We start from the raw sequence: 19595 nt of genomic DNA, 5'->3' as shown, positions 1-19595 counted from the left end.
TTAGAATGATTTCCTTTTCTGTTGTCAAACTATATCCAATTTTATGATTTTCTTTTCAGTCAATTTCTTTGATCTGAATCTATGCACATTCCCCCTTCCCCCATTTTATCTCGTTCATTAATCATGATTACATGTTCATTTGGTCACATAAAAACTATTATACTGTGGTATATATATATATATATATGATTCGTTTGATTACACTTTTTGTACCACTCTACTTGTAACTGATCATTGATACGTATAGGGAGATATGTCAAAAATTTATTTGTCTTTCAAAACAAACAAAATCATGATTTACTATTTTCCGATGTTTGCTGTTTACATTTTAGAAAATAACACTGTGAAGAAGGAAAAAAATAAACAAGTTATTGTTCCCTTCTTTCACCTGAGATACCTTTTTTTGTTTTGTTAAAAAGAAATAAGCAAGGCGCGAAACAAACTTTAATGATGATGAAATATACGAAATACACTGATATTATTTTTGGATTTCCTTTTGTGTTAATTTTTCTGTCAATTTATTATATTATAATAATTACTAAAAGTTGAAGTAATTTTGATGTTGACAATTACGACTGAATTTCGATCAATCTTTGTTGACAGATGGGAATCCTGTATGGGTTCCTCCAATATAACTAGTTCGTTACACGTTTCGTATGGAATAGATGGATTTTCACATTGGGATTCAAAGTCAATACCTTTCATTACAACAGTCTATATGTTATCTCTTTGAGATTTTGAGTTCAGTTAACCATCAGTTAGTTATGTAGCATTATTTCATCACTCTTTTCAATGTTGATTCAACACTTCTCTCATGCTGTAAAAAAAATATATTTTATATACCTAGCAGTCTCATCACTGATTGCTGAAGTGGATTAAGCCATCGAGCAGTTGAACATTCCTAAAAAGCAAACAATCATGTTATATTCTTAAATGGTCAGAAAGATTGAGGCAAGACACGTCATCAAAAACGACGTCCACTTTGTACAATATTGATTAAAGAAGCTTTAGGAAAACATCTCAACAAGTCTTTGTCTCGATAACTGTGGATCATTAAGATGATTTTGAATTCCATTTTCGAAACCAAATCATTTTTAATCGAATTTTTGTAATGAAGGTTCTGTCTAGCATAAACGCTATACTTATCATTACTTTATTCATTCACATATTATTGACCATGTACGAATAACTGTCTTATATGTGTTATCTAGGCTGCATTATATTCGTGTACAATGTACTGTGTTATTCTGTATGGTTTATTTGTAATGAGACACATCTGATGACGATAATTAGCAACTGATCAGCATTCCTCAACTTGGGAAAATATATTCCTGAAATTGGTACTACGCTTAAATTTTATATTAAAAAAACACTTCAAGTCATAACTTTCTGTTTTATTACAGGTTTTCGTTTAGAACTGTCTTCTTATTTAGAGGTTTTAGTTACTTCAAACATTATCTGTTTTTAAGCTGCAGATTAACTTTACTATAACACCGAACAAGATTTTCAGGAACTTTTAACCACAGACGACAAACTTTGAAATAACTATTTCCCTAAAAAAAAATTCAAGAATGCTCATCTTTTCCATCAACGTTTTTTCTTACGTACCTCATTTCAGGCTCATAATGCAGAATTTTCAATCGAATTCAACCTAAAATTAGATGAAGATATTTCTCATTCAATTCATTACAACCAATCTACCCCAGTTGTAGGCGATTTTTCACGAACAATAAAATTAATTGAAAAATGTAAATGGCCAATAAAAATACAAAAAATTCCTTTGAACGGTTATCAAGCTTTAAGTGGAAATGATCAAATAGACTCCTGGAATTGGGTAACTACTTTTTAATTAATTGAAATTCAATGTTTTATGCCAGTGTAACTATTTATTGTACCAGATGTAGACTATAATTGAGGAAATCTTCTATGTAATGGAGATATATGCCTATGACTAAAATATAATCGTGGGGTAAAAGTAATATTTCTTGACGGCTGCACTTCAATGCTGTACATAGATTTGGGTCAGTTTGCTTTTTCTTAATAAACATATGTAATACTAGATCACTGATATGTAAGTCGTGAAGTGATTGCGAATTTTACACCTGACGAATAATATACCAACATAGCTGCTCTCATCTAGATACTTTCAATGGTGATGGCAATTTAAATTATTCTTTCATGATTTTCCAGAGAATAATTCATTAATTTGTTCTTCTTGTGATTAAACTTGTTCCTTCACATATATGTTCCTTTACTTGTGTAATTTTCTATCAGCGGAACTTCCCACCGTTAACAATTTTCATTTTGTTGATGAGATTTACGTTTTACTAATTTCTTTTTTCTATTCACCGTTACCTCCCATTGTTTACATATTTCTTCCAGTAATATTTGTGACTATACACAAAATGTAGCGCCGGATAATTTAAGATAGAAGTCAACTCTGATATCCAGCATACATATAATCATATCTTTGCTCAGTGTCAGTAGAATCCTTTAAAGAGACATATAAACAGTTTGTTATTAAATACTGTTTATTATTATTTAAAAGTATAAGAGTTTTGTTTAATCATAAATTTTGATTTTAAAATAAAACATTCCGGATTACAGATAGAGGATTGTTTATTGAACAGTCAACAGTTGACTCAAGAGAATGTGTTTCGAAAAATGCATTCTTTCTGGTAGAGTATAAAGAATGTTCTGAAACAACTTGCCAATTTAACCGAAAGTGTTACATTGCGTTTCGCCATCTGTTAGGGGAATTGTAGTGAACAAGAACACTAGTTGGGGACAATCGAATGTATTTAAGCACGAAATTACAGACTATCTCACTGAATATTGATAACCATACAGTGAACAGTTAATTTGCAAAATAACAATTAATTGTCTCAATCTTAACTGTTCGTTCTGCAAATATCAGTCCGTCTTCTCTGATTATTATTGTTCATTCATTTTCGTACCGATTACGCTTCATTCCTGTTCGTTCCTTATCGATCTTCTGTCAAAATACATTCTATGACTGACCATTTCCATATACTACTTATATAGATATAAGTAGACCACACCTCAGTATTTTTGTTTGTTAACAAACTTTAATTTTAATATAAGTTCAATAAAAATTTAGAAAATTATTCAATGCCTATGATCAAGATATTCAGTTTTTAAAATCTCTCATTTACAATAAATTTTATATACTTATGCATTTCTATAAATATATTAATATTTTCATTTTGACTGTTACTATGGTGCAATTTACGATGTGAATGGGAGTATAGAAACTCAATATTGTATTTCTAAACATTATCGTACAAGGTTGGATAAACGAAGGACAATCAAAAGCTCTTTTTTTAGAAACTCAACTAAAACTTAACATGAAATAGCACCCTTTTTAAATTATTAGTTGAATCTCATTCAAATGAACTGTATATCGTTTCTAAGAGCCGTAGTAATTCAATAAAATAAATTTAAGCTTTGAGTTAATCAAATGTTCATGAAATGTATGTTTCTTTTAGTTGACTTATTTCACTTTATACACTGGTTAACATGTTGGACTGTTAAACTAATCGATTGCCTAAATCCACATATTTCTAAATACTTTATTATTGTTTATCTGGATCATCTTAATTTCATCCTCTCTTATCATTCTTTTATGTAAAATCGACTGGATAAATCTGTATTGTGTGATGTAGAACTATAATACAAGGTTAATCAACACGGTTATTTGATATTTATTGAATTGACAAATTACTGTAAGCATGTAAGCAAGTCACATGAATAATAAGTCGTTTTATACAGGTTTACATCAACTATCAGTTTCGATTTCGATATCAGCAAAACTATTTAGTCATATACATCAAGTGACATTTCCTCAGAATAAAACGTTCTATGTATCATAATATATGTGGCAGAAGTCTAGCATTTACATTCATTCTATTCTTTCCTATATATATCGCCGTTAAACAGATGAAAGCAGCAGATTTCTTGGTGTTATCTGGAAATTTAATACTGTCCTTAAAATAAAAACAATTTTTCTTCACTGAATAATTCAGCTTTATATAAATTATCAATTTAGCTTAAGAGTTAGAAATGAACCAATCAATAATGAGTTTAGCTAAATTCTGTTCCAGTGCTTTTCTTAGTGAGAGAAAGAGACAAATATATTGGTCAGTAATTATATCAAAAAATGAAAGATAATGGCAATGTTAAAATGATAAAAGATACCAAGTGTAAAAATTACCAGTTAAAACATTTTATTTTTATATAGTTAAAATCATGAGTCAATTGAAGTTAGATTACCATGGAAAACCTGGAAGCACTGAACGGCCGTTTCGTCCTATTGTGGGACTCCTCAGCAGTGCGCATCCACGATCCCGCCTCGCGAGATTCCAACCCAGGACCTACCAGTCTCGCGCGCCAGAGCACTTAACCGATAGACCACTGAGCCGGTATACGATGGTGTTAATGTCTAACTTCAACCAATCCACGATATTGAGCAACCATTCAAAACGTTTTATAACTATCAAAAGTATTTATGATTAAATTCTATCTTGAATCATAATTCAGTGAAAATAAAAGATTTCAGGAGTGGAATAAGAGTTTCAAGTCTAACATCTGTTAGTAACTATACAACATTGTCACCAGGTATTGTATGAAATCCAAAAAAGTACTTTATTATTCACTAGTTTTTTTCGTTTTGTTACTCAAAATCGTGTTTGATATACACGACTTATTCCGATGTCATCGTTGTAGACAGGTCAAATTTAATGATGCTAGAGGTAGTTCAAGATTTAAATCCTCCATTTACTACATTATTTGAATAGATACTTCAAATTTTGATAACGATTTTAAAGACCTATTGTTATCATAACAGTAAGCTAGAATCACAGACTTAAATAAAATGGAAATCATCTTCAAATGAACAGTTTTTGAAAGTTAAAATAGATGAAAAGTAAGTCCAAGATTATCTGATGGTTATTTGTAGTAGTCAGTTGACATTGATCATAGATAATAAATATTAGTTATTTCTAAATAAGCGCCTAAGTGATATCCACTTTTTTTATTTTGAGTTGCTTCCAATACTGCTTTGAAGATTTACACTTCCTGCTTGATATTTCATAAATTTATACAAAAATATTAATGTACTCACTTTTGATGAGCATAAAAGTTTCGGAAATCCAAGCACAGTATTTTCCTCTATAAGGGTTACATATCAGTTAACATTTACATTTACTCTGTTTGTTGGATATGATGAGATTTCAAAAGAAGCATCAGGAGTTGTTAATTTTTTTCCAAATATAACTGAATGATAAAGAAATTTAACGTATTAGTGAAATTTTCAACCTTTCAAAAATTATATGATGGTCAGATCATTACTGGCTTGATGATGCCTGTAACCCTTTGTCGACGAGCATAAGCCGACCACAAACATGTTCCACTCACCCCTGTCGTGGATAATCCTTTCCAATTGTTCCCAGTCGCTATTCATTATTTTGATGTCTACTTCGAATTCTCAACGCAGTGTGTTTTTTAGCCTGCCTCTCTTCTATTTCGCTTCAGTATTCCAAGTTAGTGCTTGCCTCGTGATACAGTTTGATGAATTCCGTAATGCATGTCCTATCCAATTCTAACGTCTTTTCCTAATTTACTTTTGAATTGGAAGTTGGTTTGTTCCCTCTCACAGTAGGCTATTGCTGATGGTTTCCAGTCAACAGACATTGAGTTTCTTGAGTAGACAATTGTTTATAAATAATTGTACCTTCCTAACGATGGTCGTGACGTTCGTATTGATATTGGTAGACAAATGTCTTGAGTTCCATATGTTCTTCAACTGTGGAAATGTTCCCCTGTTTCTCATATTCGTTAACAGTTAAGAGTAGTTTAAAGTGTCAAAGCTATACTTTATTAAATACACTTTAACAAGTAACAAATTCTGAATACTAGGGAAATCGTATAGTGTGTATCTATTTTAAATTATACCAGAATTAAACAATGATCTATGAAATGATTAATACAAAATATAAGTTCACACAATGACAGTATACATATATACATACATATAAATACACATATACATACATGCATACATACATATACAAAAATTAGTTTGTAACATCATCATTATACCTTTCTCAAAGTAATTATTCACATTGATTACTTACTTACTCACTTACGCCTGTTACCCGTCGTGGAGGAGCATAGGCTGCACACCAGCATTCTCCATCCAACCCTGTCTTCGGCAATCCCTTCCAGTTGTTATTCATCCTTTTCATATCTGCTTCTATTTACCGGCGTAATGTGTTCTTTTGCCTTCCTCTCTTCCTCTTCTACTCAGAATTCCAAGTTAGGGTCTTGTGTCGTGATGCAGTTTGGTGATTTACTCATACATTGAGGAAACAGTTCATAATGATGAACAATTTTATTTCTAATAAGTAGTTCTTTTTTTATAATTATCTGTCAATATTTCAAACTTGACAAACATTCATAAAAAGATTTTCTTCTATTCTATGCATTAATTAATTTGTCACATACTGGTGCCAATTCACCATCTTGTCAATAAAACGTCATATAATTAAAATCAAAAACGTTTTTCCTTTTTTTCTGTTCTGATATATAAGTTAACATAATGAATAAATCATTATTTTCTTGTTTTTTTTTTCCTTTTTATATCCCCCAAATTGTAAAACAAAAACTCTTCTAGAGAATAATCACAGCCTATAAATATACTATTAATTCATCATTGAAATTATCTCTAACAGAATTGACTAAATTCAATGTTAATCAAGGAGTTCAATTGACGTTATCATTTAAATTATTTAATTTATCCAGTTCTAATTATTATCGAATTGAAGTTTGGCAACCGATTGGTTTACTTTTTGGTAACTATAAGCAAATTGCTAGTAAAATTTTATATCATTCAAATTTATCTAAATGGTTTAAAATTGATTGTAAACCGCCAACAGTGTCGCCATCATCAGTATCTACTTATATGTTGAATATAGATCAAATGAAAATCACATGGCAGGTATGTTTGGAATAATTTATGAATTGAAATTTCTATAAAACTTTAATTCTATACTAAAGAATATCAACATTCCTATGTTTATTTGTAACTCATAATATGTTTAATTATTATTTTCCTTTCTTTAATACATCATTGAAATTTTATATAGTTGAAATCATGAGTCCATTGAAGCTAGACTACCATGGAAAACCTGGAAGACCTGGACGGCCGTTTCGCGAGATTCGATCCCAGGACCTACCAGTCCCGCTTGCGAGCGCCTAACCATTAGATCACTGAGCTGGCATCCAACGGCGAGGCGGGATCGTGGATGCGCACTGCTGAGGAGTCCCATAATAAGACGAAACGGACGTCCAGTGCTTCCAGGTTTTCCATGGTGGTCTAGCTTCAATGGACTCATGGTTTCGACTATATAAAATTAATGAAATCTCCACAAAACCCCCTTTTGATAAACATCATTAAATAAATTGGTATTTTAAATATCACTGGTTTCAAGCTGCATAAGTTGTTATTCAAGCAGATCGTCACAGAACAAACTGGCTTGCAACTATATGTAATTACTAGAACCTATAAATTTGTATTATTATCAGAATAGGGATTTGTGAAGAATGTAGTAATTTTTATGTTTGGATTCGTGAGTTGATCTGAGCTAAAACAACATTAAAAACCTGGAAGCATAGAACGGTGGTTTTGACCTAGTATAAGACTCTTCAGCAATGGGTATTCACGGTTTCACGTGCGGAACTCGAACCCAGAAAGTTCGGTCTCGCAAGCGAACGTTTGACCGCTGGACCACTGAGCTGGCATTCAGTGTTGTTAATGTTTAGTTTCAATCTATCCATGATCTTGCTCAACCTTTCATCCATTGCCTGAAGTGGATAACTGTCTTTATTTGACACAGATCGAACTCCACTGGTAACGGCCTCTCACTAAAACTTCAGCAGATTCATCTTGAAGCTAGACATTAGTGAACGTAGATCGACTAATGAATTCAACTATTAGAATTTATATTACTTCACTGGAGTTAACACATAGCTAAATGGTTCACCAATAAATTCAAATATATATTGCCATTTATTTTATTTTTGAACTCGGTTAATAAAATACAGATAAGATCAATAAAAACGTTGGTAAGATTCTAAGTGTTTACAATGCAATTGGTTTAGTTTGGATATGGGATGCCTGAAGATTACAATTGAGTTAGACATCTTTTTATAGCCTAATTTTTTGTATTTAATAATTATACTGATACCAGACAGAGGATAGTCTTATTAAAATCAATAACAGACCATTAATTATTTTTGTGTACGTCACTAATGTGATCTCACTGGTGATGTATTACCTTAGATAGTGGGACGTTTATTTCATTATTCAGTATTATTTAATAGTTATCATTTATTTGATTTACTCGAAACACTCAGTTTCTAAGTAGTTTACTGAACATTTTTAAAACGCATATTATTTTAAACGGAATATACCCTTCGAGACATAAATGAGAAAGATTGGTTCAGCAAAAGTGTTCTGTTTTTGGTGAATTATTGTGTAATCAAAAATGTTTATTTCACACAAAATGATTTACTTATAAGTAACTATCAAAAAAAGTTCTTAACTTTCATTAGGACAAATAGTTGAAAGATGTTCATCATATAAGTTATTATTGTTGAACCATTTGTTTGAAATTTCAAAATAGTCTTAATAATCCTAAGCAGAGATGGATGGTGACTAGCTGTAGAATCCAGAACACGCGTTTAGTCTTATTTGTGTACCTGCATCCCAGAATTTATATACAGTCAAGGACTCGGGCTCAGTAAGGTTTGCTTCGATCGCCATAGAGTTATTTGTCTCGGAGGCCATCTGCATAGGATGCACATATGCCAATAAGAGGCGGATCGATTACAGCCCTAAACATCAAACAACCAGTACAAAGATTAATCAATCCAAATAATTGTTTTTACAGTGTACATCTTATTTAGATTTATATTGTAGCTTATATTTTTACTGTCATTATTAGTTAAAAGTAATAATGAAAGATATAACAATGAAGAATTCCGAGTAAATTAATAGCTTCTTGTTCTAAGAGAACAAAGTGTTTTTCTGTGTAAATCATAATTTGCTTTAAATAGTCAATTATTTACGTAGTAGAAATTCAGTCTTTAGTTTGCAACTTCTCCAATGGTAGTACTATAAGTAAAGTAAAAAATACATTTATCATTTATTTACTCAAAATATCAGTTATCATTATCACTATGGAGATTATGGAGATTTTACTATTTTCACAGAAGAAATCACGAGTCGATCTAAGCTAGATCACCACTGAAAGCCTGAATTCAAATCCCGCGCGTTGGATCTTAGATGCGCACTGTCGAAAATTCCTATTTTAGGACTAGACGGCCTTTCAGCACTTCCAAGTTTTTAATGGTGGTGTAGCTTAGAATGACTCGTGATTTTAGCCTTCAAAATCTATTCTGATTGCTCAATAAGTGTATATATATATTGTCAAATAAGATATTAAGGAGGAATTTTATTAGGGGGCATTTCTATAGTGACGATAATCATCTTTAGTAATCCAGTTTTTACATATATGATTTATATACAATAATTATTCTCCAGAAAACATTTTGGTTCATCCAAAGATTCACTTACAACCCAGAAACTAGGCTAAATGTAACAAAGACGGTATTTTCTTTAAGCATTGCTGTCTTAAATATAGTTTTTCCATTTAACAGATTGAAGACACTAAAATTGCCTCCTTTTTTATTTCAAGCGTGCTGACACGCCTCCTAATACTCTATGATTTTTCTCGATTATTGCTTATGAACTGTGCTTACAAACATCGTATGCAGAGATACGTGGAACTATAAGGGAACGGAAGGACTTTACATTTGAGGACTTCCATGAATAAAGTGACATAGATGAGGGGTATTATTAATATACGTCAAAGTCGTAAAATAAAATAAAGGAGATACACTATATTGCTAAATACGCCCTACGACAGTCACTAGAGTATGAAAATAGAACTTATAATAGATGGGAAGATGTTTTCGTGCTTTTATATATAACTTTCTAAAATTGCCTTATAGTGTGTTAATAATATCAAATGATTTAAAACTATAAGCTTATTCACCACAGATGTTTTCATTGAAATTATTTTTAATTTTCAAACTTTTGTTTTCATAAACTTTATAAAATTCAGCCTCTTTCTTCGGAGGAGTGGAATGGAATACCTGGTGGTTATTTAATTACAGTTCAGGAAGCTGAAACCGAACATACCCATAGTTCAATAACAACTTATCCGAATCACGATCATATGTATAATGCGAATGAAACAGTCAAAATTCAAATTACTCAAAGCAAGTGTGGTTTAGATTATTTACAAATATTTATTAATGATAGTATGGCTTTCTCATATATCATTGGAGATTTGAAACTTGGTAGTGATTACATGGTAAGTATTCGTGCTGCAAGTGTAGAAATCGGAGATTCTGACAAATGGTTATTGGGTCCACAAACTGTTATTCAACATTTGTCAATTTACAAACAAGCAAAAAATAATGAAGACATACGATTTCTAACTTCGATGAGAATGTCAAAATTTACTCCATACAATCTCAAAGTTTCACGTGAATTAGATTGGATAGTTGTGAGTTGGAAAGAGAATATCAAAGTGGAGTGCGGACAATTACCAGAAGGTTACCAAGTAAGTTACTGTTTTGTGTTGAAACATAAAGTTTTTTCATCAATATCTTACAAACTAGTGTAATTCCATTTTCATATTACTTATACCGATTAAAAACATCTTTCTACGAACCAACTTACCTCTAATGTTATTTCATTCAACGAGCCATTCCATTCATTTTCAGACATCATATTTTTGATGCCGAAACCGAAAATTTCAATGAACTTTACCAGACATGTTGATGTACCCTAATTGTTCATAATCATACGCTGATAAAGGTGTTATAATCAGGGATTTTAGAGAAATACGTGAAAAAATGTAAACAGCTTACAAACATTAAAGTTCATGATGAGACTTATATTTGTATATATCTGTTTGTACAGATTAACGTAGCTAAAACGTGATATGCATATATGATTACTCGTTGGTAAGCTTTTCACTAAAAAATAACAATTATAAAGCTACGCAGGATTATAATGTTCACAAATTTATGGAATTAAGGGACGTTCACAGAGTTTACAAGATTTGTTATTAGTATATAATTTCAACAGAAGAGATAGCAACGGTTTCTGGATTGAACAAACATCTTTAATTCTATCTGTGATACAGTCAAATAGATTAGAACTTTTTTTATTTTCATGTAAGAAGGAACCTTGATAGATCTTGAAAACTGTTAGCGACTTTAATTTACAATCTACTTTCTAGTCGTACATTATTACCCACGGAAGTAAAGATTAGATTTCTTTTCATTGTGACATAATTCAACAGTTATATTTGGTTTCTTTGATCTTCGAAATTATTTAGTAAGGAAGCTTACGTCAACGTAAATAGACAATTTGTAAAAGATTTATGTAATGTGTAGCTTTTTATGTCATCACCTTGTAGATAATCAAAATAGATCCCTATTAAGTTAAATAACATAGGATAATAAAGCTCAGTAGTTTAATGTTTAGTTAGAATAAGCTTTTCTCGAAAAAATTTTCACTTATAGTGTCCTAGAAATATGTAACACATCAAGTGCCGGTCATTCAAAACACAATAAGCTGCTTTCTTTAAAAGTCCCCGCTATATTACGTACTAAAAGCATTTTTCTAAATAATAAATCTAAACGTTACCGTGAAATCAAAGCCTTTTTTAGCTTATTTTATCAGGTTATTTCGTGACACAACTAATTACCGAAGTAGAAGTTAATTGAAACGAATGTAAAAAGTAAAGTGTATACTTCCAGGTAGTTTTATCTGTATAAATATCGAATAGACTAGATAAATTGTTATATTTCAAATGATTCTTTTACCTTGCTTAAGTGACAATGTATAACAGTTTTAGTCAATAAAAATAAGTAAATGTGTCAAGATTAATTTAGATTGCGAAATCGAAGGTCCTGGGTTGGAATACCGAGTTTGGGATCGTGAATGAGCACTTTTAACGATTCCCATGCTAAGGAGAAATGGCCGTCCAGTGCTTCAAAGTTTTCAGTCATAGTTTTGCTTAGATCGACTCGTGAATTCAATCATTAAAATTAATTGATTTGTTAGAAACGATATTAAAAGTAATAAAATATCTTTGTAAAAGTGCATCATAATTTTATGACTTGTACGTATTTTATACTGAGAAGGTGGAAATCTTTTTATGGACCTAAGCCGCACTTAGCGTTAGAGCACTAGAGTTGATATCCATTCCTCAAAGCCGAAGTAGGTGAACTGAACATTGAACATATTAAGTTGTTGAAAATTCAGGAAAGTGACAACTGACAAAAAATAAATCCAACAGAGTGTTCGGTAATTGTAATTTCGCAACAAACATATAAGTATCATGCTTTGTTTTCCAGTTACCGTCAATCATCACCATGATACTTAATACATCAACTTGTCGTCAGTTATACCAAATAGGACTTGTAGATCTACAAATAAATTACACATCAGTAGCAAACCACTATGGGTTATGTTATGTGATTCGATAGGCTTTCTGTGCAATCTTGAGAGTTAATGGTTGTGACTCTATCTATGCAAAGCATGGAAACTTTACAAAAACACTAAATCATCACTATTCCTCAAATTCAGGAATTTCCGAATTGGCGATTAACGGTTTATTTTCTCTTCTCCTAAAATTAGTTTGTATACATAATTCGACTAATTTTTAATAGTTAAACATAAATTAACTTAAAAGTCAACCGGTAACCTTATTTATTTTGCATTATTATTTAAACTGTTTATCTAATTAAATTCACTTAGTATTACTTGATTGAATCTTCCCATTGATGTTTAGGACTGCAATTGACCAGTCTCTTGTTAGAGTATGTGCATACTGTGCGTATTGCCTCGATATTGCCTCAATTCACAAGCATTATAAGCACAGATGGATAGTGACTAGCAGTGGAATACAGGACGCGCGTTTCGTCCTATTTGGGACTCATCAGCTGGATGTATCTTCATCTCAGAGTTAATATTCACTGTGGGACTCGAACCCAGTACCTTTCGCTTCAAACGCTATCACGTTATCCACTCAGCTACTGAGTCCTGATAGCCAATGCACAATGATTTGCAACACAAAAGTATACGGATGTATACTTTTTACTTCTAACAATGTAACCAGTTTATAAGTTAAAACTTTATCAGAACATGATAATGCTTAAAGTTAACTAGTTTCTTTAAACTAATTTTATTAAGAAACTGACATTTAGATACTGTACAATGCAGTCATATTCAAATTGCTTCTGTTAACATCTATCCATGTTTAAATAACCAAACAAACGAGGTCTGATTGTTATATCTCAAATATCAAATGAAACTGCATTATAAGCAGAAAAGTCTTATATCAAAATATTTCGAAAAAATGTTTATCCGCAGAAAATAAATTTAGGATAGCCGTTCCCAGCTAATAACCGGTACAATAGAATTTAATGTTTGTCTGTTTGTTTTCATACACATTCTTATATAACTTATGTTGTCGGTGACAAAAAGTGGTCGGATACTACTAGGGTTTGAATGAAATATTACTGCTTAGTTAAATATACATGAGTAAACATATTCTGTTGTTTGATTGAAAACTTGAAAACAAAAATATTATTGATTATATATCTATTTATTTATTAGCTAATCTTCAATAAAGTATGGTTTAATGAGAATACAAATGAAACATTACCCAATGATGATGATGATTATGTCAACTATTTGAAATTTATTCCATTCAATGATACAAATTTAAATCGTAGTAAAATTTTACAGTCTAGTGATTCATTTTATGAAAATATCTTGAAACTTCCATTGAAAATATTTTTTAATCCAAATGAAGCGTGTTATTTTAATGGATATTTGAGATTACAATTATTATATATAATTGGTCAGTCTGTCAATGAAAACGTTGAACAGGTTACAATTTATTTGAATCTTGAAGCAGAGAAAATAAGTAAGTTATAGTTTTGATGTTTATTTCAACCAAAATACATGTAATTAGTAATGATCAATGTATTATCTTATTAGTTCAAGCAAATTGAACATTACCGGTATTAAACCACATTAGATTTTTTAGTATAGAGGTTTGTGGAGATTAGTGATTGTTATTGATATCACCAAGTGACTGAAGTTAGAAATATATTGAAAACAAGGAACCACTGGTTAGCTTTTTTATTCTAGTATAGAACTCCTCAGTGCTGTGCATACCCGACATCATTGAGGATTGAACTTGAGGCTTTAGGTCTCGAAGAAAAAAATGCCTAACCTCTAGACCACTTAAGTAGAATCGAATGGTAGATATGTATAAATTCATTCAATTTGCATCTCTATAGCGTCTTCTTAAACAACAAAATGTATGATGATAGTACCTTATTTCACGAGTTATTTGATTTATCACTTGATTGGTTCAAAGCATTCAAAAACCACGCCTGATGTGTGTGAATATTGAGTCGTAAATTTAACTCTCTGAATATCACGCATTAAATAAGGTCAACCTAGAGAACATTTCATATAAATTTTCATTGGAGATATAATTTTTATTACGATAAGTGCACAGTTAACATTGTTTCATATTTGTTAGATGAAAATCCAAATCTTAAGAATATGATATACCTTAAAAATAGGCCCCTCCAAGAGTTATCACCCAACTGATTAAAACTTAGTATATTATTTGCTTCGATATGACTCCAAAACATTAAGATCATAATTAGGAACCTGTTTAGTTGAACACATCGGGAATAAAATAAGTTTTAGGTTGTACTGAATATGTCGATAGACAACGTCAGCCAGTTTTTCACAAGTTCAACAACAATTTATATGTTCATATATAATTTAATTATAATAGTGTTTTACATCAAAATTCTTCATATTTGTTTCGCAACACTCCACTAAATATCAAATGGATGTATCGGAAGCACAGTATGTGTTGTGGATTGAAACCTAAAATTAGATCTTAGTAATTCCCATTCCACTATATAATTGACGTAACTAAAAAGATATAACTTATTTAATATTCATTTCTGTCTATGTAGAAAAATTCAGATATACAATCTGATTAATTAACTGGTTATGTTTGTAACTGTAATTTCTTACAAATGAAAGTCAGATCTAAATAACTAACAATGGAATTATTGTAATAGTAAATTAACTAGTAAAAAGTATTTTATTTATTATTTAAACACATAAATATTGGTACAAGGAGGGAACCAGATATACATGCGCCGCACAATTCTCATTTGATTTATGTGAGGGCTATGATACTGTCCGGGTGCCCAAACCGAAACAGGTGGTTTTCTTAAGGGTACACATCCGGAGCCTTTGACCTAAACTCCTGATTCACAAGGCAGTGGAGCATCGTAAGGAGATGCAATCCCATGGTAGCTGGTGACCAACGATTGATTCATACGCCATTTGTTCCCTCAGGATACTGTAGCCCATGTGCACGATTGGTTTGGAATTAGGGTTTTCCAACTCCTCTAGGTGGACGTACCGTGTCCACCAACCCGGTTAAAGCGTCGAATATGCATCCTCTCAATTTCGTAAACAACAGTAGTGCCACGAGAAGGCAGTGAGTAGGACTTCCCTGGCATTAAAAAGTAAACTGAATCAAGAAAGCATTAAATCAATTAAGTCAAATAAACATATACTCATTGTCGGATATCAAATGATCTAAGTAAATTATTTAAGATATGCTCGTTTGGCAAACTTATGCTTATTATAGTTTTTTTCCTAGTGATTTTCATAGTAATATATTCAATTCCTTAAAATATTTGTCATTATTTATCTATTATATTATTTCTTATCTTTTAGGACACCGTTTATTATTGCGTAAAGTAATCCCATTGTCAAAACAGAGAAAGGCACGTGTATTGATTACTTGGATACCAAACATTAATAATGATAAACCATTGTTTCCTCATACAGATATATTCACTTTAAAATGGACAAGAATTGATCCTATATCATATGAAAAATTGAGTTTACCATTCACACGATTAATCAGTTGGCCAGATACGAATAATCATATCTTGATGAATAATGGATATGCAGCACTGAAATCAGCTGAAAAAGCATCAAAGAGACAAAAATATTCAGAATATTTGATTACTGTTGATGAGCTATTAATGGAAGCAACATATTTATTTCAATTAATCGAAACAAACTTCAGTCAACCGATAAATATTTCCGTAAATGATGAAAAAATGTGTTCAAGTAAAACAGAGTTATTGGTAAGTAAATTAAGAATCTTTATTTAATTCATGATCAGCTAGGCTTAATTTTATAACGTGTAAGACAAGAAGTATTCATGAAAGTGGATGATGATCTTGCAGTATTGGTAACTGACCATAGTTGAAACAATAAATCATAGGATACTACCATGTCGCCTGAAGGCATTGAATATGTTTAGTGATGGAATTGTGAGTTCCTACTGCTTATATACTTGGACAAAACGACAATCCAGTGTTCCGAGGTTTTAAAAGTTGTTTAGATAAAATAATTCATCAAGGCAAATTAAAAACTGAAATGCTTTTATAGATCTCTAACACTAAGACTACTGAATGAGATCAATAATTTAACGGGTGATAGATTAAATTATAGGTTCTCCACTGGAATAGGTTCGTTTTGAATGGATTACATTCATACTACCATATAATTACAAGTTTTCTGGTAAAGTTGAATAATATCAAAAAGCGTAGCCCAGGAAGTGCATTTCACCCTATTTGCGACTAGCCAGCTGACTATACTTGAATCTCAATGTTGATGTTCATATTTAAAGCCTTTCAAATAACGTATAATTCACTCCCATTGCACAAGATAATTGTTATATGGAGTTAGTAGCCTGAAGAGTAATGTTTTAGGTATTTGAAGAGAAAAGTGTTGGGTTCGAGTCCTATTTTGAGCAATGACACCAGATTCCAGCTACGCCTAGCTAATAGTTTTTAAATGAATTAAAAAACTGCGTCCAGTATTTCTCTACGACACACTATCCAAATTCATTAAAAACGAGATTACATGCTTTAGATTTCAGTCCTAGTTTATTTTCCTTGTTCAAGTTAATTTTTCAAAGTCGTTATAACTAACTTAAACATAACTGATTCATTGTAAACCTATCCTGTATGTGCCCAGATTACTTATAAAAGTCTAGAAAATTACCGTCAGAAGTTTATCATCATATATAAGATTAAGGTAACCAAACGATGAATATAACTTTCTCCTCAGTGTACTCATGTCCTTTTAAATTCTACTAATTTGTGAAATTTTAATTTTAGTTGAAAAAGATTTCAATAACCAATTTTGTTTAAGACATTTTCGGAAGAACATATACCTAGAAGCTGTCTTAAAAGTTTACCATTTGGAAACGCCATATATATATTTGAATGGACATTTAGTACACTTGATCTAACTTTAATATTTCATAAATAAGTTGTTGTGTGAGATACAAATGATAGCAATACTTTGGTGGTTCATTTGTTTGGTTTCATTAAAACTTGCTAGATTAATTAATTAGCACTGTGTATGTTTTTGATGAACTTTGAGGAATTAGAAGTTCAAAATGAGTGCTGATAAGACTATTAGAGTACAATACGTGATTACCGTAATGCTAACCACCAGAGACAATCCAGCTGGACTTATGTAGTTTCAACATGTTAGTCCGGTTTCTTCGAGTTGGCTTACAATAGGATTATCTTATTAATAAGTTAACTGATCATGTCAGTACACATCATAAACGAATGCCCTCTTCAATCTCGTAAAAATCGTTACCTTACTCTTTTCTCAAAATTTTCTTATGTCCTATTACTCAGGTAAAATTTCAATCGATTGATTAGATCTCATCAGTCTATGCTGTCATTTTATTCTTATATAACTCTTTAACTTAATCGATGACTCAATTCATTCTCATTTAAGACATAATGGATACAAAATTCATTCTATTAAATTTATAACACCAACTACTCTGATACCGACTTTGACAAGTATTTCCCAATATTCTATTACATTTAATACTAAATATATAGATTTTTAATTGTATAGCCTGAAGAAAAATGATAGAAAATTATTATTCACTCAATTATTCCTTGTTTTAAATTAGATAACTAATTAGAAGGGTATACTTATGCTTCATCTGCAGAAGTAATTTATTGGTATAATTTCCCCACACTTCGAATTCTTTTCCCAATAAATGTTTATTGATTAATTTGCCAAGTTAACCTGGCCATGTTATAATATAAAGATTTGTCTATAATCACTCAATTTGCTTTGGAATATTATAATCAAAACTGGGAAGTAAAATAACCTGATTGTAGAACTCTACAATATTCACAGGATTCATATTCTTGTGAAAACAGTAAGTTATCTTCAGTCAGAAGTTGTGCGATATAGGCTGATGATAGACTATCAGGAGTTGGATCGGTTGGTGCACACTAGTTTGTTGTTTTAATCATTGGAAGGCATGTCCTGTTTATAAAGAGCTTCTGTGTATATGTAAAATTTAGAATAAACATGGAGAAATAAACTAAACTCACTTTATAATATTCGTTCTTCTGGGCTTATAAACGTTTAATAAGGGAATAATTATGCAAGAAATGTTGGATGATAGCATAAACATTTGTATTTAAATTCACTTTGCTCAAATTTGTGATCTTTTTTTCATAATATAACGATAACTAAGTAATTCTTAAATTATTTACTCTAGGTTTATGTAACAACCGTTGAAAGTTTTCAAACAGGACCACTACAACGTCCAGTAACGCCCAAAATACAAATATCACATAGTAGTTTCACGCAAAAACAATATGAAAATACAATATGTCCTATCGCCAAAACTCATTTATCTTGGCCTAATTATCTACGTCAATTACAATCAAATCAAACAACTGAATATAGTTCTGGATTTCTGTATACATCTCCAGTCACAAATTATGTTTTGCACTATGCAGAAGTAATGAATAACAATTTCAGTGAAGATATTTATAGTAAGAATTCAAATAATTTTGGTTCTGCTATCTGGAAGACGTATCAACCGGCACCACAGATTGATGAAGTGAATGATTTCTTAGTAGATGGGTAAGTTGATACATTTTTCTGTAGGGTTTACTCGTGAAAGAAGATATCATTCTATTGCTTTGTTCACGTGGAAATATTCTGTTGAAAATCTGTCTGAAAAACGTCGTTCAAATTTTTGAATTAAATTATTTTATATAGACGTAAATTTGTTTTATTTAAGTGTTTGTCTTACAGAAATGAAATTTTGCTTCTGTTTCCTAACAGTAAGTTTTCTTTCATACAACATGTTTGATTGCAGTAAAGAATTCTCAGAACAAAATCTGCAGTGGCACAACAGGGTTCCAGTTTAATAAAATTTAACTGTTTAATATTTAAAAACGGATGAACTAAACGGTTTTAAACAATAATTAGCAGCTCTTCATATTCAACCATACACTTTCACAATCAG

The 19595-nt window shown here is 31.1% G+C and overlaps 1 protein-coding gene across 1 annotated transcript in view; it reads left to right on the top strand.

Annotated features, from left to right (window-relative positions):
• The window catches only part of Smp_171680 (hypothetical protein), a gene marked incomplete at its 3' end in the record, with an annotated part of 106217 nt that overhangs the window by 57693 nt on the left and 28929 nt on the right, over positions 1–19595 (top strand). The window contains exons 14-19 of the mRNA XM_018799990.1: positions 1619–1834; positions 6695–7018; positions 10209–10712; positions 13916–14096; positions 15953–16371; positions 18837–19207. Coding sequence (XP_018653848.1) covers positions 1619–1834; positions 6695–7018; positions 10209–10712; positions 13916–14096; positions 15953–16371; positions 18837–19207 — 2015 coding nt within the window. The remainder of the gene's footprint in view (positions 1–1618; positions 1835–6694; positions 7019–10208; positions 10713–13915; positions 14097–15952; positions 16372–18836; positions 19208–19595) is intronic.

This window comes from Schistosoma mansoni, chromosome W (genome assembly GCF_000237925.1).
Source record: "Schistosoma mansoni strain Puerto Rico chromosome W, complete genome".
NCBI lineage: Eukaryota > Metazoa > Platyhelminthes > Trematoda > Strigeidida > Schistosomatidae > Schistosoma > Schistosoma mansoni.
The sequence above is the reverse complement of the archived record's forward strand: the minus strand, read 5'-3'. Positions and strand labels throughout refer to the sequence as shown.